At 33.7% G+C, this 22,046-nt stretch overlaps 1 protein-coding gene across 1 annotated transcript; it reads right to left on the reverse strand.

The window, feature by feature from the left end:
- Nucleotides 1-2,387: 2,387 nt before the first annotated feature.
- On the reverse strand, nt 2,388-19,146 carry LOC128548526 (uncharacterized). The gene is made up of 4 exons (XM_053523624.1): nt 18,477-19,146; nt 17,105-17,263; nt 16,163-16,673; nt 2,388-11,440 (listed from the first exon to the last, which is right to left on the reverse strand). Exons 1-4 carry the CDS (start codon nt 19,023-19,025, stop codon nt 6,708-6,710), a joined length of 5,952 nt encoding a protein of 1,983 aa, XP_053379599.1. The 5' UTR covers nt 19,026-19,146; the 3' UTR covers nt 2,388-6,707.
- Between the last annotated feature and the right edge of the window lie 2,900 nt (nt 19,147-22,046).

The following is a 22,046-nucleotide window of genomic DNA, read 5'->3' on the forward strand; positions in this document are numbered from 1 at the left end:
TAAAAACGTTCGAACAATTGCGCGTAGATTTAGTAGAGAACATTGTGCCTGCACAAATTAAATTTTCACGGACATTAACACCTGCAAAAATTCGCTATAAATTGAAATGAACTTGCCTGGTATACAATGTACATGTGAATATACAAAACGTAAGCTTATATGACTATTCATTTGTAATGTATATCAGCGTGATGCACTCAAGTTGTCGAAATTAGAGGGAGAAAAGGAAGACTCCCATTAACCTTATTATCTCCCCTGGATAATTTCTATCGGCTAGACATGTCTATCACAGATTGAAGGAAAAAATCATTTGTCATTGTAATCCAAATACATGTATAAGCAGTCATCTGGTACTTATATAAGTGTCAAGAAATAACATGTCCCCATATCATTATCAATACAGACAAGTTTTAAACGACAATATGCCAGTTGTAGGTTTATGGTCATATACTGACATGAAGCTCGAAGCATGGCGTGGTCCAGTAATAAGACAAACATTTGTCATCGAAAATATGTTTCGACACAAATTATTAATGAAAATTTCATACGATACATTGATTTCAAAACTATCATTTGCTTGTATCAAAACATATTTTACTGATATTCAAATATACAAATATCATATAACCATGATTTGTATATGAACAGGCAAATTAACATTCCGTGTAGGCAATATAGATTAGTACACAAAATATCAAGATTCATTTAACCTTTAGTCTGCTACATTTCTAAAATAGACTGGTCCATCATTCAGTTTGGGTAATACCATTTATTATTCGAATGGGTTTTTTTATTGAACATTTACTGACTGAGTAGCGAACAGTGCAGACCATGATCAGCCTGCACGTCCGTGGTCTTGGTCTGCACTGGTCGCAAAGGCAAACACACTTGCCGCCAGCAGGCTAAAGGTTAAATGTATATATATTAATAAACTTAAGTCGTGATTCATTCGGATGAAATCGCATCTTATCAAGCGACGTACAGTTAGTATGTCTTTGTATACTGCGCAACATTAATAACGTTTCATATACCTGACATTACAGTTTACATCCTTAAGGCTTTAGGTGGGGTAACAGAGGGGTTTCTGGTTCTTAATAACTGGAACTGGACTTTTGACATTATGCAACGCTGTCTCCGTGTTAACACTCCCTACGATTTTAATCATTATGTTACTTCACAGGTCCTAGTGTGGTAACTTGCATTAAGTTTTTATCTGGCCTGGTAAAACATATTACGTAGCGCGTTCATTAAAGATACAATCACAGATACACTGGGGCAGCGACGAGACTTGAGACCAAGTTTCTATTTGTAGAATGAATTGCCTGTAATACATGACGTGAATTAAACAATAATATCTCTTGGTTTGCCAGGCTATGTAAGACTGATATGATACCATCTTCTATACTATATCTATGTCTGCCATAGATAGATTAGCTCCAAGAACCAAGTATTGTACCATAAATGATCCCCTTAATGTCACCTGTTGGTCGTCGCCATCCATCAAAGGGGGCATTTCAAAATTAGCTTTATCGGGTTTGCATGGCATACATTCAGACACGATTGACAAACCCTGTTCTGGAACACTACTTATTGACAAAAGGTCTTATAAGAAAGATCTTTTCAAGTAATCGAGAGTAATGTTACGAGATAAAAATTATTTAGACGGGACTGATTAATGTAAAAATTCAAATGCAGATAGTTCCAATAAAAGATTCTTTATTCGTCTATTTATTTCACTTACAATAATTTAGACATTTCAGTTTCCCCTTAATGCAATGAAATGTTATTAGTGTTTAAACCGTATAAACAGTAACAGAATTAAAATTAACCATTTGTTTACTTCAGTGTATCTATGTACATACACATTAGTTATGGCCCATTTCGTCACAGATGAATTATATGTTCGGCATCAAAATAAAACCTAAAACACCTTGATGCAGTTGAATTATTTTCTTCCATATCAAAATAAATTATGCATCAATGCGTTATGTGCCAAACAAGCTTTTTGATGCATGAACGTTATGCACATAGCCTTGCATGTATAAAAGTTTTAAATGTTTTGACATATATGTAGATATAACTTTGATGAATAAATTTCATCTGTCAGAAGAAAGGGTGCAGTGCTAGTTCAGATTACAATGGAATACAGGGATTTGTGAAATGCAAATTTTACATCAAACAGAAAATTCGTTAGTATGCAATAAAGAGGGATCTGGTATGGCATGTAAACACTATCAGATTTTAATGATATCTTTTCTGCAGTTGATGTGACCGGTATTGTTTCTAATGCGACATTTGTTTCCCACTTCTGGTTTTGAAGACCTTTAGATATGACTAAGTGATGAACTTGGTGATAAATAGAAGGCAAGACCAAATTTTGTAAAATATCGTATTTAATACTATATATTTCATCAAAATTAGCATATCACAGTAATGGATCTAATGTCCATTATCATATACACTTTGGAGTGCATTAAGTATATCATAACATAATGACTGTCATATACATGCATGTTGAGGTTTTTAATTTGTACAACTTTCAAGATACTAAACATCATGTGACTTAAAGTAAAATTTAAAGAATTAATTGTTTTGACTCTGTTAATAGGTCTGACATGACCCGTAAGGTACAATATGCATATTATATACAATAAAAATTAAATTAATAAAGAAATGAGCTGTTACACAATTCAGCTTTATATATAACAACATGAATATCAAAGAAACACTTGTGACCAGAACTCAAAATTTATAACAAACTAGTTAAAGTGCGCACTTTTTTGAACAAACATGTTCAGTTTATATATATCATATATATGCTCATTTATACACAACAATAACATTTTTTACTTGAAAATATTATCATGTCTTTTCTACATGTGGGTATTAGTACAATAAGTAAACCTTTACACTATCTTTAATAAAAAGAAATCAAATCAAATAAATACCACTTTTTCAATTTTTAAGAAATTTCACATGGTATACATAAATAAACAAGAGAGCTTGTGATTAACATTGAATGACCTATGTTCATATGTTGTAGAATACAGCCGAAAGACAGAAAATCAATTCGTTTACAGCTGTTTCCAGTTCACTCACTGTGACTCATAAATGTGGTAACGTTTGTGATCTTATATTTTTTTTTATTCCTTTACACATTCTTCAATTAATACTCAAGTACAGTATAAAACAGTAAAATGTCATATTTAGACATATAAAAGTACGTTGATGTGACGTTTGAAATCCAGGGTGATGTAAAATCCGCTTTGGTATACATCATTAATCGCTATCTGGTCAAAATTTGGTTCACAAAAAGGTAGCGTTTCAAGTTTCTTTAAGATTTTTGTCTTATACCATTGTACAATTATATATGATATAAAATATTCATTTTCTAATCTGCTACATGCGCTGCATTTTCTTTCAACAAAGGATATTATATGTAGGTTATACCATCTATCTGCCTCTATCGCTGAATTATGGAAAGATAAATGATTTAGGTAGTTACAACAGATAAAACAATCCAACATAGATGGAAACCAATGTTTACCATATTAATTCTAAATAGAAAAAAAGATATGTTCAAATCAACAATTCTTCTATGCCAATTCACGATAAACAATGATCATGTAGTCTCTGTTTTACAATACATCGAAATACATAACAATTTCCAGCATGGTGTTACAACACTTCTTCGTTAATAATATATGGATCTACCTGCGTTATCTTACTACACTAACAGTTTAATGGTATGTACAATAACAAGTTTAATATATTTATTCTTCTGACTACTGGTATTGAATATTTTAACCAGTGTTTAAATTTTAGAAATCTGCTATGATATTTTTGTACTACGTTTAACATATAACATTATTTTCTCAATATAGCATACATTAAGTACCCTTTATTTGTAAACTTCATGCATCTAACTTACCCAGTAACTCTAAGGTATGTTAAACAAAGCTTTATAATCAAATAAAGCGCTATTTAGTTTAAAAATTGCTTTTTGGGCGTGTCGTGTTAAACCCGTTTTTACTTTATCAAGAATTTTGTTGTGCATAAATCCATGACTTAGTCCAATATAGATATATGATTTTTGTCCAGTAAATGTAAACGGTAATAAAAATTACAAACATAATACCAAAACCATTTTGAAATAATCAGATGATTCAGCTAAAATAAAGCAGGAAAAAGGTTGGTCAAAGAAATGTATATGCATTCATAACTTTCAATATTAATATGTTCAAAAACAGGGAAAAGACAATTTTCTTGACTAATCCTGGAAAACCAAGAGTTTGAATACTTATAAGTTCTGTACGTTTGAAACATTATTGTTCTACAATATGGAATTTAACAACTAACTTTCCATGGCATAATGTTGTGTAACAAACGGAAAGATAGCTAAGGCCATGTGCATGTTATCAAATAAATGATTTATATGAAAAAAATGTTTTAACACTATTTATGTACGATGAGCGGTTATACATCGGGCGTAATAATTTCACGAGGGCGTAGCCCGAGTGAAATTATTTGTACCACGTAATACCACCCGAGTATATAAATAGTGTTAAAACACTCCTGCTATGAATTAGTTAAATTCTAATTTGCTCTTAATCTAAAAGAGTAGACAAAGTATAGAAGCGCTCTTTCTTGGTCGCAACAAAAATTTGACGTCACCGCACGTTAACGTGACGCCATTTTAACGTAAGAGTGTTTTAACAGAAGCATACTAGAATGGTTGTTATAATGATTAGAAAATATTGGTCCTCCAGTCAATTTTCAAAATGGACTACTATGGAAAATTCGCAGAAAAATAAAATGTTCCACGGTGTATATTTTAATGAAAGTTTGCACTTGAACTTTGTAGTAAATTTACCTATTTCCAGTCCTATGGCCAAATATAATGTATAGGTCCCTGTGCTAAGTTTTTCAAAATTCGTCAAACATCCAGTTCACGTTCAAGGTTTATTGCGCAAATTCTGCATTATACATGTCTTTGGCCATAACAAATATAAAAAGAACATGGCATATTAACAAACAATACATAATATATAAATATACAGTGCAAAATAAATAAAAGTGTATGTTTTCAATAAATAAACGTATAAATTGCAAAAGTAACTAAATTAACAAATATAACAATATCAATTGAAGTCTTTACAGTTCTTCTTATTTTATTCTATTACGCTGAATAATGTGACATCAAACCCTATCTGTAGCCGACATTTACCTTAGGAAAGACAGTAGCACTTAATACACGGGGAATAATAGATTCATGGGAACATGTATAGTAACCATATCGCGGCTAGGAGGTAATATTTTTCCTGATAATGACGTTAGGCTGTCACTTCCAGCTAAAAGTACATGTGGAAGCAAACGTAATATTTGATTTTGTACGACTACTACTACTACTACTCTAGATGTATATTTGTTATTACACAAAAAACAACTTTGTCTCATATTCCTAATTAAGCACTTCTAGTATAACTTCTCATGCATCATATTAGTCAAAGCGCTTTACCCGTATTAACCATAAGGAATATCAATCAATGCCATGCCAAAGTATTGTAAAAATGTCAATTTAATCCAGTATGTTCCTCATATTAACAATAATATATTTTTCTCAAAATTTTAGGTTAAGCTTATAAATTACTAACTGTAGTAAATAGTTCAGCATTTATTACAGCAGTGTCCTAAATTTATTTAGTTCATTGGAACATCATCTTAAACCCGCATTTCGGGAAAAACAAAGATGCTAAAAATGTTATTCCTTATTAATTACTCACTTATTAAAACGTCTGGTCGACCGGAGCGACAAAAAAAATGTTTTGCTTTTGTTTCAGATGCTGCCTTCAAATATTGTAATAAAATTAAACATTTCTAGTTCATTACCTTTTAACCTGTTAGTTATATCAATGTCATTCGAATAATCCCATTTCCTTATTTCATGTTTTATGATGTCCTAGTAGAAATTTAGATCATTCTGTTTTCATCCTACTGACACACATTTTATTTATCAAGACGCATCTGAAATATTCTTTATAAATTACATTAAATCATAGATAGCAACATTATTCAAACAGAGAGACACGATTAATAATATATACAACATATACTTCTTCTGCAAAAAAGCCGTACACAATATACATATTTTGAAATGTAACACTATTGCTCTAAGAACGTTTCATTATTATTTTGTAATTCATACTTAACAACAGTTTTGTTATGCCTTTTAATCAAAACACACACAGCAAAAATAAAAGTTACAAAATGACATAAAGAGCAACTATTTATCCTGAAATAATCCAAGTGTGTTCTTCAAAGCCCGTCAATATTTTGAGTTGTCAAAAATGTCTATAAACCAAAAAGCTCTCTTTTAGACTGTTTCGATATTTATTTTGAAAATGACCTTGCAATTACGAAACCTTTGTCATATTTTACCATAATAGAATGTCGCTTCGTGTTAAACATTAGAAGGTGTATTGATCAACCATTTAGAAAGTGGTACTTCGGAGATACTATTAGTGTCTTGAGTGTCCCCAATGTGCATTGGAATGGCAACAATTCAGCAGTTAAATATGTATCTACATCTGTTGACGATAAACCTGCTATAAAACATTTCTGTTTTATTACCCCATTATTTCCTTCGTTTGGTCTCCCTTAAAAAACATAAATAACCACGATACATCATGAAATATTTCCGTGAATGTTTAGTTGGTCTTTGTGAAACTAAAACAGTCTTCATCATCTACTACGATTGTGAACGACGATAAAGACCTAACATATTCTATTTCCTCCCTACAGTTAAGGCTTTCATCACCGAACCATGTATACAGCTCTTCATCATAGAAACATGCACACAACCCTATTGTAACTGGATATCGACATTTTTGCACAGTATTTACGAACTGCTTGAATGTCCCGTATGATATTGTTACATCTCTTAACTGAAACGCCTTCTCGCCCTGTGTAAAACTATGCCCTCTTAGTGCTAGTACTGATGTATTGTCCTGATTCAATATATCCTGCTGCCCTGTACTGGTAACGTCTTCCACAGTAACGTCAGATAGTGACACTGTTACATGATGCTCACTGTTAAGAACTGTATCCACAATTGTTTGTAAAACTTTGCTAGTCACGTTAAAACTGTATAGTTCAAGTGATTTCGTGGCAGACGTAAAACCCTGATCTTTGAATTGTGAAATATTAATTCTGACTGTCTCCTGGTGCTCTGTATTATTGATGTCTTTTAGAGTGATATCGTCTAGCTTCAGTGACACATCCTGCTCACAGTTGATCACTTTATCTAAGAATATATTAAATGTACTACTTGACAATGAAATCGATATTAGGTGTATATTTCTAATATGTGAGATATTCAGCTCTAAATTGGTAAGTGGTACGTTCTGCAGTGTCAGCTCCTGTAAGTTGTCACCCAGTTGTAACTGTGCTAGTGGTACATCATCAAGCGTAAACTCCTGTAAATGATCATTCAGTTGTAAATGTGTTAGTGGTACATTGTCCAGTGAAAGCTTCTGTAAGGTAACACCCAGCTGTAACTGTGTTAGAGGTACATCATCAAGTGTAAGCTGATTTAAATGGTCATTCAGCTGTAAGTGTGTAAGTGGTACATGGTGAAGTGTAAGCTCATGTAGGAGGTCATTCAGTTGTAAATGTGTAAGAGGTACAGTCTTCAGGGTTGTCTTCTGTAAGTGGTCGTTCAGCTGTAACTGTTCAAGAGGTAAGTTCTTCAATGTAACCTTCTGTAAGTGGTCGTTCAGCTGTAAATGTGTAAGAGGTACATTCTTCAGTATAAGCTTACGTAAGTGGTCATTCAGCTGTAAATGTGTAAGAGGTATATTGTCCAGTGTAAGCTTCCGTAAGTTATCACCCAGTTGTAACTGTGTTAATGGTATATCATCAAGTGTAAGCTGATTTAAGTGGTCATTAAGCTGTAAGTGTGTAAGTGGTACATGATGAAGTGTAAGCTCCTGTAAGTGGCCATTCAGCTGTAAATGTTTTAGTAGTATATTCTTTAGTGTAAGATGCTTTAAACGGTCATTCAGCTGTAAATGTGTAAGAGGTATATTGTCCAGTGTAAGCTCCTGTAAGTTATAACCCAGATGTAACTGTGTCAGTGGTACATCATACAGTGTAAGTTCCTGTAAAATGTCATTCAGCTGTAAATGTGTTAGTGGCACATTCCACAGTGTAAGCTCATGTAAGTGGTTATCCAGTTGTAACTGTATTAGTGGTACACCATCAAGTGTAAGCTGCTTCAAATGGCCATTCAATTGTAAATGTGTTAGTGGTACTTTTTTCAGTGTAAGCATCGGTAAGTTGTCACCCAGTTGTAACTGTGTTAGTGGTACATCATCAAGTGTAAGCTGCTTTAAATGGTCATTTAGTTGTAAATGTGTTAGTGGTATATTGTCCAATCTAAGCTTCAGTATGTTGTCACCCAGTTGTAAGTGTGTTAGTGGTACATCATCAAGTGTAAGCTGCTTTAAATGGTCATTCAGTTGTAAATGTGTTAGTGGTACATTGTCCAGTCTAAGCTTCAGTATGTTGTCACCCAGTTGTAACTGTGTTAGTGGTACATCATTAAGTGTAAGCTGCTTTAACTGGGCATTCAACTGTAAGTGTGTTAGTGATACTTTCCTTAGTGAAAGCTTCTGTAAGTGGTCATCCAGTTGTAACTGTGTTAGTGGTATATCATACAGTATAACCTGCTTTAAGTGGTCATTTAGCTGCAAATGTGTTAGTGGTACATTCTTCAGTGTTAGCTCCTGTAAGTGGCCATTCAACTGTAAATGTGTTAGTTGTAGGTTTTCCAGCATAAGCTGCTCTAAATGGTCATTGAGCTGTAGGTGTGTTAGTGGTTCATTGTTCAGTGTAAGCTCCTGTAAGTGGTCATTCAGCTGTAAGTGTGTAAGTGGTACATGGTGAAGTATAAGGTCCTGTAGGAGGTCACTTAGATGTAAATGTGTAAGAGGTACATTCTGCAGTGTAAGCTCCTGTAAGTGGTCATTCATCTGTAAATGTGTTAGTGGTACATTCTTCAGTGTCAGCTCGTGTAAGTCGTCATTCAGCTGTAGCTGTGTTAGTGGTACATTCTTCATTGTAAGCTCCTGTAAGTGGTCATTCAGCTGTAAATGTGTTAGTGGTACATTCTTCAGTGTCAGCTCGTGTAAGTCGTCATTCAGCTGTAGCTGTGTTAGTGGTACATTCTTCACTGTAAGCTCCTGTAAGTGGTCATTCAGCTGTAAATGTTGTAGTGGTACGTTCTTCAGTGAAAGTTTCTGTAAATGTTCATGCTGACAGAGGTGAAGCGGAGGTACACTGCAATTTGTGTATATATTCACACTGCATTCAGTTGCCAAATTTACCTCCTTTAGAATTGTTTGATGTGAAACAAAATGAATAAGTTGTTCTAAAGTATTTTGTTTTACACTTCTATCAAGAGATAAGTATAGTGACTCAAGTTTCTTTGTTTTCAGACCTAGAAATTGGTCAGTTATACCTGGCACAAAGGCAGACTTGCTATCAATTAAAACGGCTACACTTTTAATAGTTTTCGCAGATCTAGCAATTAAATCATGCAAGTCATTTGAAATAGAACTTTCGTCTATCTGCAATTTACAAACAGACCACACTTCTGATAATTCGAAATGCTTTCTGACATAATTCAATACGTCTGGGGTGGATTTTAGGAAAGAAGAAACAGCAAGTGATTGTATTTTCTTTGAATTTGATTGAAGGAGATTTTTCAAGGAAGCAGAGTAGGATTCTTTTTCGCATGAGTGATCAAAAATTATATCCATTAGGGGTAAATACTGGTCTCCATGTCCGTTCTTTTCACTTTCTGTTACACAGCTAACTAACATATCTTGGATAGATTTCATCTGACGATATTCTTCATCAAACGAGTGAAAATATCTGCGTCTGTACATATCGGTTTTCTCATCTTCATTTATAGTACTCTGCAAAGACTGTAAAATCACACTTGCTATGATTGGATTGAAGCTACTCAGAAACATGAACACAGTTCTCATTTCCAGTATACATGAAACAGAGCTACATCTTTTCTTTATTACATCAAGGATATACTCTGAATACTCTGACTGTATATATAGTGCTGTAAAAAATTCTTGGACAGTTTTATGATAAAATGAGTAAGTATATTGTTTCCTCCTCGCTCGTACGTACACTGACTGCTTCGTCAGCAAGCCTGTCTGCAAACATGTAGAGAGTACATCATGAGTAGTAGCATTTTCATCTCCTGGAAGGTATTTGAATGCCACGGCTTCATCGAACACGAGAGAGGATTCCTTGTTTTCTGAGAATAGTGTTTCAAATGCCAATTTCCCAAGCTTAATTATCAAATCATAGTAAGCTTCAAAGAAAGACGTTTTAATGTATGTAATATTTGAAATCCTGTGATATTTGAATTTACCTAGAAGTTGAACTTTTTTCTCAGCAATGCTAAACAATGTATCGACGACGTCTGCGTAAATTTCACGTTGGGAATTACCAATTTCTTTGGATATATTCCACAGATATAACAACTGTAAAAGTATGACAGGTGTATTATAAAACTGAGTTATATGTTTCTCTTTAAGCATTGATTTAAATATTTGACATGCATTATCTGCGCCCAAAACATCTTTCCTCAAGCATTCTCTTTCCTCAATAATGGACAATATTCTTGGTATGAGCTTTTTTGAACACACTTGTTCTACTTTCTCAATGCATACATGCTGATCTATTTTAGTTGAATTTAGGGGAAGAACACAAAACCTCCAGGGTCGCGATGTTGTTAAGTATGTGCATGAATTTCTAGTTGACCTTTTAGGTATGCCAGACATGGCCCATTCATCAAGTCCATCAAGGATAATCAAACATTTTTCGTTAAACATAACTTTTTCTAGAACTTCAGGTGTGTATGCACTCTGTCTTGCTAGAGCGGTAATAACATTATTCGTTATCAAAGAATCTACATGTCTTTCATTTGCATCAGTTTCTCTGAGAAAAATTATAAAAAGAAATTCAAACGTTTTCATTTGTTTCACGTCATTTTGGTCAAAATAGCAACATTCATTGTTTACAGGACTATGCGCTTGACACCAATTTAGAGCTAACCATTTTACAAAGGATGTTTTACCTAGACCAGGTTCTGCAGTTAAGTATATGTACTTGCACTCTTCCAACTCTTTGTTAAATATCTTCTGTAATGAATTCACAGGTATTCCCTCTGATATTTCAGTTTCTTGTCCTTTGCCTTGTTTTGAAAGTTGTTTCAATTTGTCGGTTTCTTGTGAATAAAGTGGGTATGGTGGAATGTAGACTTTAATAAATGGGGCATCTACTTCCTCCAAACAAGGACATATCGAAATTGTTCCACAAATGTCTTTGTAGTATGTCATTAGGTCTGACTGTAGATCTAAAATAGTAAAATAATTATGATGTGTATCGCTTAGTATTTTACATTACATGCTTTTGATACTATTTTGCATGGCTGTGTTCTTTGTCTCCCATTGATCATATTTAAATAGATTTATTTGACATACAACATGTCGTACATATATTTCATACAAAGTAGTACGAAACTAACACATAACAGCATACATAAACATAAGTAATCAACTACTTTGGTAAAAATCATATTGTAATCGCATAATATCACAAATCAATTTAAAATGTTTTATCACGTGCTTTGAGTTGAAAACATAAAATACTTATTTAGAAAAGTCAAACTAAAATAATTCTAAATAATTTAAATGATACACTAAAAATCGGTAAGTCTAACGATTTATTTGCAATGGGTTCACACATTACTATATGGAAGCTATCAAAAGAATAGAAAAGTAAAATCCGATCACCGTTACAATAGCAAAATTCCTTATACTAAGTCTTGTTTTTAGATTTAATTTTCCTTCACAACATCGTCTTTAAATGATGCTTGGTGGTCGTAAAATATCGGCCCGTACTTTGGCAATTTTAGCATTACCGCAAAACGATATTATTCACGTGTGCAATTTCAGATCTAAACAATGTTAATCATCTAAATATTTGCGATTTTGTCTGTTTTTAATAATACTTTTTGCGTGTATTCATGCCAAGCACACTCGGTATTTACATACGAGAAAATCACGCCATCCATAATGTATATTAGACAGTTGGCGAATTGAGAAAGGATGCCTACTTAAGATATCCGTAGGCATTGATCATTATAATATGATGTCATACCTCGAAATGTCTGTTGATTCTCAAATCTCAAAAATCTATTTTTAAAAACTTTATGAGGCTCCAAAATGGGACATTTTTTTCTCCTTTTTTAATAGTAATTATAAATATTATATATTTTTATCATTATTTGATATAAATGTGTATCCATTTTGTATTACATTAATTTTATATGAATAATCTTGTTTACAACATTATATATAATATAAGCAGAAATTGAGGCCCCTGCAGGGTTTTTAAAAGTTATTATGAGGCCCCTGCAGAGTTTTTTTAAAAATTATTTCACAATTTTAGAGAAGAAATGCACATGTTAGAAATATCTTGGTTTTACACTGTTTCTAGAATTTCCGCGACAGAAAGTTGAGCTCTTTTAGAGTGGCAGACACAAAAAGAAGCATCAGCATCAATATTTGGGCATTCTACTGTATAGTTTTCCATACGTATATTTCAAAGTTCGTCGAAAAGTTTAACTAAATTGCCTCCTTTTGTTTTATGTGATAAACCATATAATATACGAACATCTTTCCTTCAGCAGTTAAATACTTGTTCTTATGTAGTTATGTTTACAAATGAAAAACTGTTTGAGGCTCTCCAACGATTAATGAAGTACCATTTTATATGTAGCATGCTGTTCGCATCTATGTTATAGAGTATAAAGGGAACATCTAAACGATATGTAACGACATACATAGGATTCAAAGTCAACGCGTCTCTTAATGAAACATGTCTCAATTCATAAACTATTTTGTAATTATCTGTACGGGGTTCTTTATTCATCTGATGTTTAGTGTAACTTTCATCATTTACTCCCAGCAGCAATCCGATCACGTAATCTAGCTACTTACAGGCAAATTCAAGAGCCTTTGTTTTCAAGTGAGAGCCTAATTTCTCGGCAGAGAACCTAGGTTCTTACTTCAGACCACTAGTTTTTCAGAGAACCTAGGTTCACAGAATATTTGTAAAAATGACCAAAACTTTTTTTTTCTGACGGGATCGTAAATTTAAGTCTCATCCCAAGATCAAAAGTTTTAATAGACATACCTTCTGGTGCCGTTTTAATAGGTTTTTATTGGCAAAAAGAGCGGGACGTATCTCTGAGTGCCTTGGTTTCGACTGGCTATTTTTTTTTGAGAGACCCGGTTTCGAGTTATTGCATATCAATATACTTGATACACTACAGGGGTATAGCTGGAAGCCAATATTTTAATATTTTGTTATTGATATGTACTCATTTCAAGCTTCTCATCGCATGATATTCTAGCACAGTTTTTAGCATACAAATGATATTATTTAAATCTGTAATAACGATTGCTACACGTTGCGTTTGATGTACAAAGTGAGGTTAACTCTAGTTATACAATGTATCTTGATTTCACATAGGTATATTTTAAAAAGTATTTCTAAGCAACTCACATATAAAAAGCTTAGCTTGTATCAACATCATGTAAACATTTGTCCGTTATTAAACAATATTCTAATAATAATCACACTAAATGTTATTCATTTATATCATTATAATATAAACATTTCTTTTCAATTTATCATATTACTCAGTGGTAGCCCTTAGGAAATTATAACATACCAATTGATCATTTGTGATGAATCCCTGATAATAAATTAGTATGCAAATAAAGTGTAATATAACATGATTTTTGCTATTAGCGTTTTTATCATTTGCTATATGCATATGCTGTACTGCGTTTTGCTTTTTTAAAAAAGTAATGACATACACATCTACTGAAACCTATAAAGACGTCTACACGGTTTATAAATATTAAATCAATGAGATCTTAAACTGAGGCAGTGGACTCATTTGTATCTCTCGGGAATCATGTGAGACATGTCTTTTGCTATCTACTTTTACATGCCCTTGAAACGGAACGTATTTATTTGATTGGAACACTTGCGGCGGGCGGGCAACTTCCACTTAAGTTGTCCTCTCTCTAACTCGAGCAGCAGCTGTTATCCAATGTCCACCAACTTTTTCACAATGTTCATAATATTTCGGTCAAGTTCAATAACCAGCTGGATTGTTCATCGCCTCTCGAGATATAGTCATTGAATTACTCAAAATTGCGAAGACTGACAGTGCCCGCATTTCTTATCCAATGATCACCTAACTCAATCTTATAGGTGACGGGCCTATGTTGTGACGGTTTGCCAGTCTGGTTGTTATTTAATTTTTTAGGAATCCCTGTGCGACATTCTTTTTTGCTATTTGCGTTTTGTTGCTTGCTTCTTGCGTTCTGCTTTTTGTTCCTTGCGTTTTGCAATTTCCTATTTGCATTTTATATATTGTTTCTTTTTGTGTTTTGTTTATTGTGCTTCAGGCTAATTGAAATATTCTCATATAATAGTATATTAATATGATCGCGTTCGCTAGTCAGATTGATTGTGTGTGTCTTTTTTTTATCTAAACGAGAGCTAATACATGTTTACAATAACGTTTATGTTAAGCATTTTTTAAGATAAAAAATTCGAACGAATCTTGAATTTTAGCACCCGGGACTGTGTCTTAAACATGGCCGTCGAAGCAAGCAAAACGCAAAAAGTAAAACACAAGCAGCAAAACGTAAAATGCAAGTAGCAAAAAGCAATTAGCAAAAACCATGTCGCACCGGGACTCCATAGGTCAATAGATTCAAATAAATCACGTCTGCTTTAATTTTACTTGGTTGCGTTCTTTCCTCTACCTTGCTCAACCTTAGAACATGATTAATTGCTGATACAGCATTTATGGAGTGGGTTAGGATGTAGGTACATAATAAGCCGTTTAAAGATACAAGCCAGATTTATTCAAGCTCGAAAGCAAATATCTATTCTTATTTGTAAGAGACCATCTCGATGAAAATAACACAAGAAAGAACGTAGTAAAAGGCAGAATAACAAATGAAAATGAATATTAAGTGATAGCTGTCGGAGAGAAGTTCTAGCACAAGGAACTGCAAAAAGAGGGTAAGTTTTACTTTAGGATGCTTAGACACAGTAAGGACTTACATAAAAAGGGTATTAGAAGGGGAAATGTCGGGTTAAGACGATGTAGAGAGGTAGTTGGATAGGACGGTTCATGTGTATAGGTGTTTTTGATTGGTTGGAAGGAAACAAACACTATTTTAATCTTTACCACCGTCGTTTTTCGTCGGGTATATCTTAAGTTATACAGTGTAGTTCAATCAAAATACAAGTAAAATCATATGCCCAACCACAGTCACTCACATTAGGCAGGAACTACCAGTTGATTGCAGAATTAAAACCCTTGAAACATTTCAGTGATTCTCCAGGTATAATTTATCTTCCTGTTGCAGCCTAGACTTTTACATTGGACATTGAGCATATAATTTTAAAAGCAAACCATTGCCCTCTGTAGCGATTCAAAAATCAGATCTGCCAACTTCTCCACATGAGTGTGTGTTCGGGTGTAACGTCCTTTCCAACAAATTTTCAGTCATATAAAGGACGGTGTCTACTTGTGGCAGTGAGCACAATGCCCAACATTGTAGTGCTGCTCACTGGAATATCACGCCGTAGACACGTGACATGATACCCCACCCAGTCACATTATACTGAAACCAGGCCGACCAGTCCTAGCACTACAATCTTAATGCTGAGCGCCAAGCAGAGAAGATACTAGTACACTTTCTTAGGTTTTTGGTATGACGCGACCGGGGATCGAACCCCACCCCCCCCCCCACCCCCACCACATGAATCAGAGGTGGATGACAAATGATTTCAGACAAAATGTCTTCTATAAAATCGTCACGGAGAATACAAGCCCTGCCCGGGGATCAAACTCACGACCCTACGATCCGTAAATCTGCGCTCTACCTATTGAGCTAAGCGGAGGGGGAGGGAGGGGGGGGGGGCACCAAATATAGATCAGCATTATTTACTACATCAAGTATGGATGTAAACCACTCACCTTTTTTCAGTTTGTTGTATTTAACGTCTTCACACTGTTCATTTCCTGTTTTCAATTTCCAGTCAATCTGCAATAGCCCATCATCAATTTTCGATGCAATCGTTTTCACTCCAGCATCAGCTTCTTTTTTCACCTTTTGTACGCCTTCCTCTGTTCCAACTTCTATCGCATTTTTAACTTTTTTAACTGCAACATCTCCTTCTGTCGATATAGTCTGCAATCTTTCAGCAGATTTCATTTTAATCATTTCAACAGACTCCTTCGTTTGTTTTTTAATTTCACCAAGTGCAGACTTTAATGCTGCATTAAGTTCAGACATTGAAACATTTTCTTGTCCTTTAATAGCATTTATAGCACTGTTTGTTGTTTTGATGAGTTTTAAATTTTGTTTTTCAGCTTCTTGTTTATAAGCATCCACTTCAGTCCTTATTCTATCCTGAACTGCCTTGGCAACATGATGCAGCACTTTCCGGACGTCGTCTTTGCCAATGACTAAGGTATCATTTAGAAGCTGAAAAAATGGCCCCATCAATATTTGTAAGTACTAATGAGAGTACGTATTATTTAATTTGATTCAAATTTAGGATAGAAAACTTAAAACAAAATACTGTATGGGAGGCTTCGTTCCTTGTATATAGCTTTCCCGGTGGAATTTTGTCCCTGTTTTTATGCAAACTGTTGTTAATACTTTAGAAAATGTAATGTATAAATCCCAATACATTTTTTGTATATATTCTAATTAAACATAAACGTGTGCATAAACATAATTAACTCTTCAAAAACGAAAGAAAACAATGATAACGTTCTAATATCAATTTACTCTTAAAGAAAAAGGATTTTTTTTTATATTTGCTGATATACCAGATCTGCAATGATTCACATCACTCAAGCATTCCTATTTAGTTAATCCGAATTAAAAACATAAGTGAGATAAAAGCAAACCTGTGATAGTTTCTGTCTAGCATTCTGCGCATATGCACACGTAGTCAAGTATCCAGGATCCGAGAGTAGATTCTGCAAGTCAGTGAAGTACTGTTGTAAGTCTGTATCTTCCATTTCCAAAGTCGGGGAATGTCGAAAAGCTTTGCCGATATCTCTACCCTGCAAAGAAGCAACCGCGAGAACACCATTTATTTATTTAATTCATATCTTCATGTGAGGAAGCCATCCAGCTGGCTTACGGAAGGTCGGTGGTCCTACCCAGGTGCCCGCTCGTGATGAAATAATGCACGGAGGTGAACCTGGGGTCTTCCTACACCATCAAAGCTGAATAGTCGCCATATGACCGACCTAAAATTGTGTCGGTGCGACGTTAAACCCAACCAAAAAAGAATCATATCTAATTATAATATAGAAAAAATAGAGAAAATCGCATTCCTTGAGGATACATGACCTCAACAGTTATTCAATATGAATTGAATACTCAAACTGTAGGAAACTAGAATGCTCTATAAAAAGTAAATCAATAAAAGATTTTCATTCTAGGCTGGTCAGTTAAACTTTTAGGGTTGAACTAACTACAACATATACTTTTGGTGTGGAATAAGTAGTATGTAAGGAAATTAAATACAGAAAAATATGTCTTAAAAAATATCATGGCACTTTTTGAGATACTGCATATGGAATTCTGAAGTAAATCTAATGTCTAATTTGTATTTTGGCCGTTATTATGGACCATATGCTGGTATGTTCCACTACTGATATACTATAGCATAAATGGTTGGTTTGAATAACAGAAAATATATTTTAAGATTTCTAGCAAGAACTGGTAGCTTACGTTTATTATTTTAAAACTTTTACCAAAATGCGTTGGGGTGTTAAAATTCAGAACATCCAACTTTATCCATACATATTTCTTAAACATACATCCGCATATGAGTTAGAAGGGGCTGAACATCTCAGTCAGAAACAAGAAAAAACTTTTATAGCCGTAAAACAAAAACGTGTTCACAATGTTTCTGCAGATGGATGGGGAACTTGTTAACATTGACATTTCCTCGTAATTATTGAAATGCATTATAATGTTAAGCATCCATGTGAATAAAGAAATGTTACTGATAATTTGTTTAATTCATCTTATTCTAGATAAATTTGCAATACGTTGTTCAACTAAAATCTAAAGGAAGCAATCCAATAAATAATTCCCCTAATTTTCTGAGTTTGGTTTGGATATCTTTTGAGGACATTTTCCTGTATTGCATCAGTAACTAAAGATTATAAATCATCAATAAAACTTTATGATGAGATTAGTTTAAGGTTTTGAAATTTCTTCTAGTAATATAACTGTCCTGTCATCAAATTTTGCAGCATTTACCTTGTCAAAGATATTGATATCCTGTACTTTTGATTGAAAGCCTTTGTAGTTCATGATAACACTGATGACTCCATTGAAGTCCATCTCATCTGCACTTGTCACATCCATGTATCCATTCGGTGGCAAGAAACATTTGGCTACTTCCCACGGATTGCTGCACCACTGTGTAGCGTCTGTATTACGGTAAGACGGACTGTTGTAACGATGAGCTTTCTCTATTTTTGTTTTGAAGTTATGACATATATTATTTAGGCAGCCTGCAGGGTTGTACTGCATTGAAGTGTTTCTATGGAAACTACAGTTCCCGCGTCTAACGTTACATATTTTATTTGTAGGACAAACTAAAATATTTTCTGTGCAACAACTATTACACGTAGAACCAACTAGAAGTTTATTATTGTTGCAAATGTCAGCCAAACACTTTCGCTGGAACTGTTCGATTTCATCATGAACAAACGGTTGAATTCCTTCTTTCGTAAACAGTACAGCTAAACCAGCTTTAACCCAGTTATGGTATTTAGATTCTGTCAGTTTATGAGAATACGCCATCGATGAAATTTTAGTGTTCGTTTATATGTTCAGTAACACAAGAAGAGTTTCTTAACATAAAAGTAACAATAGAAACCACGGTATCAAACGCAAAAAGGGATAATCGAGCAACTCACAAAAACTGTTTCTGAAAACAAAAATACACATTTTATTAAAGACTAATACATATGCAAACTGTATTAAGTAATATTTTTTAAGAAAAAACGTGTATATATAGTCCCGGGCAGAACTGTTTCATACAACAGTCACGTTCGGGCCATTCCGTATTTGATCGGAAATTTGTGTTTTAGCTACCGCTTATTGCTATTTTAACGCTGCTGATACTGCGCTAATACACGTACGCGCTAATATGCCGAAACTACTCGATTTAAGGTGTTTGCGCTAAAATTTAGCTGCGCTAATATAAGTACACTTACAGTATATGTTTCTTTTCTTGAATATTAGCATGTCCTTCACAGTTATCACATAGGCTTAAATTTGTGTTGGCCAAGACCTCTCAACCAGTTTATTGATTGACGCAAACGATGTTTAACCTACTAACGCGAAATATCTTAGCAAACAGCACAAACAAGTAGTATACTTGTTAAAACAGTATGTAGGTCTCAAGTTACTGACGTTTAATGTAACAATGTCCTTGACTTTCAACTTTAGTTAACTAAATTAACAAACAACAGGTATTTTACCGTATTAAGTACATTTTGTATATAGATTGTGACTAAATAAAACCTTCGTAAGTCATTCCGTGTCTGTCAAAATATGGGATGTATTACCATGTGATGTGCTTATGCCTTTATATCCTGAGCGATAAAATGGGTTCTATCTCTGGGCTACTATGTGTTAAACTGGCTGACAAAATAAATTGAACGCTCTTTTATTTTTCACATAGACAACTGATAAGACATTTATATAAAACAAATACAATACGTCGCCCCTCGTGGATTACTTTTGGTTAACATTGTCTCATAAATCTAGGTCAATGGTTCAAATAACAGAAAATTCTTGTTTACATTGTTAAGATCATATTTACTACCTGATCTATGTGAAACTTTGTCAAATGTTTGTCTTTATAAAAGCTAGACAAATACAAAATCGAATTATTTAGGGTCATAATTTAGGTCACGAAATCAATTAATAGAAAAAGACACTGTTTACACGGTATTTTCTGAAAAAATCTTTATGAAACTCAGTCAAAGTGTTTATCTTTATAAAATTTTAAAAAGTCGAGTTTGAAACTGGGTTATCTGGGATCAATAAGTAGGTCAAAAGATCAAAATGTAAAACAACCTATGTAACATATTCTGTTTGATCTATATTATTTGTGTCGTTATAGATGATAGATGTGAAGTTTTAAACTTGAATATCTGGAGTTTCAGACTAGGTAACTAAGTCAATTCATACAAAAACCTTCTTAACACTCCAGATGTCATGTTTGAATTAGTTCTTTGTGACACTTGAACATAGTTTTTGACTTTACAAAATCTAAATAGATTAAAAATTGTAGTCATCTGGGGTAAAAAACTAGGTTACTAGTTCAAGTCATAGAAAACCTTTATTAACACCTCAAAGACTATATTTTCTGCCCGATGTGTATTCGAAATGTTCAGAATGTTTGTCATAATAAACTTTTGGTAATACTTCAAAAAAGGTCACTAAAGAGTCCACTATAACGTCAATATGTATTTTGACTTATAGTATGTTGGCTGACAGACGACGGACGACACGGAGATTACAGTAGCACACATTGAGCACTTTGCATCCTGAAACGGACGGAGGGACGAACAGACAAACACAGGTAATTCTGTACTTACATACAACAGTGTGAAGCTGTAACAACCCACAAAAGAACTTCGACAATGGTTAATTAAATAAGTACTAGATTCTTGAATTATATGTGAATAAAAGCAAAGACCAGTAATAAGTATTCGCAATTTCATACCAGAGTTTTCTCAAAGCGTGCCTTAACCAGTCTTATGTTTGTAAATTTCATGTTATCATACAAGAACGTAATGTTAACTTGTCTAAACATTGTTTTATAAGGTTAAAAATTTTGTCATTATATAAAATTGTGGTGATAACTTGTCGAAACAGTGTTCTTTTAAAATAACTAGCCATTTTTTCTTGTCAGTGCATGGTGTTAACTTGTTGACACAGCCTTTTATTATGTTGAAAAGCTATGTTATCATGTCAAATTGTGATGTTAACTTGTCAGTTAGTGTCTTATTATGTTAACTAGCAATGATATCATGTCAAAGTATGATCTTGTTTGCTGAGTGTGTTATTATGTTAAAAAGCTATGCTATCTTGTTAACGTATCGTGTGATCTTGTCTACAGAGCGTGTTATATTGTTAAAAATTCATGTTATCTTGTTAAAGTGCCGAGTGATTTGGTCTACCGAGCGTGTTGTTATGTTAAAAAAGCTATGTTATCTTGTCAAAGTGTTTTGTTAACTTGTTAAAATAGTGTCTTATTATCTTAAAACAGCATGCCTCCAGATCTGGCTAAAAATAATCTTTCTTTCAAATTGAAGTTTTGGTCATCTTGTGAACATTTGAATATGAATTTTTGTTTCTAAAATATTTTAAACATTCCAAATCAAGAAAAAAAGATGACCGCGTCGGGAATCGAATCCCGGACCGCTGTCGTCATAACCAATAGCGCTATAGCTGAAGTAGTGAATAATGACTTCAAAATATAGATATTTATAATCGAGACAGTTTACCTGGAGTAAACGCGTGACAAACGCTTTACCATTTCCATCGTAAACAATAGTAAAAACAGCAAATTCTCATGTGTTTCCGTAACATAACGTTTGTCAGTAACTGAGTTTTAAAACCTTTTTAAGAAATATAGCATTTATTATAAGATATCTAAAAAAATATTTTTTGTTGTTGTCGAACGATCTGGAGGCATTCCGCTTTAAAATGCTATTTTATAATGTCAGTGCAATGTTATTATGTCAAAATGTGGTGTTAACTTGTTGAAACTATGTATTATTGTGTTAAGTGCTATGTTATTATGTC

Source organism: Mercenaria mercenaria, chromosome 14 (genome assembly GCF_021730395.1).
Source record: "Mercenaria mercenaria strain notata chromosome 14, MADL_Memer_1, whole genome shotgun sequence".
In the NCBI taxonomy this organism is placed as follows: domain Eukaryota; kingdom Metazoa; phylum Mollusca; class Bivalvia; order Venerida; family Veneridae; genus Mercenaria; species Mercenaria mercenaria.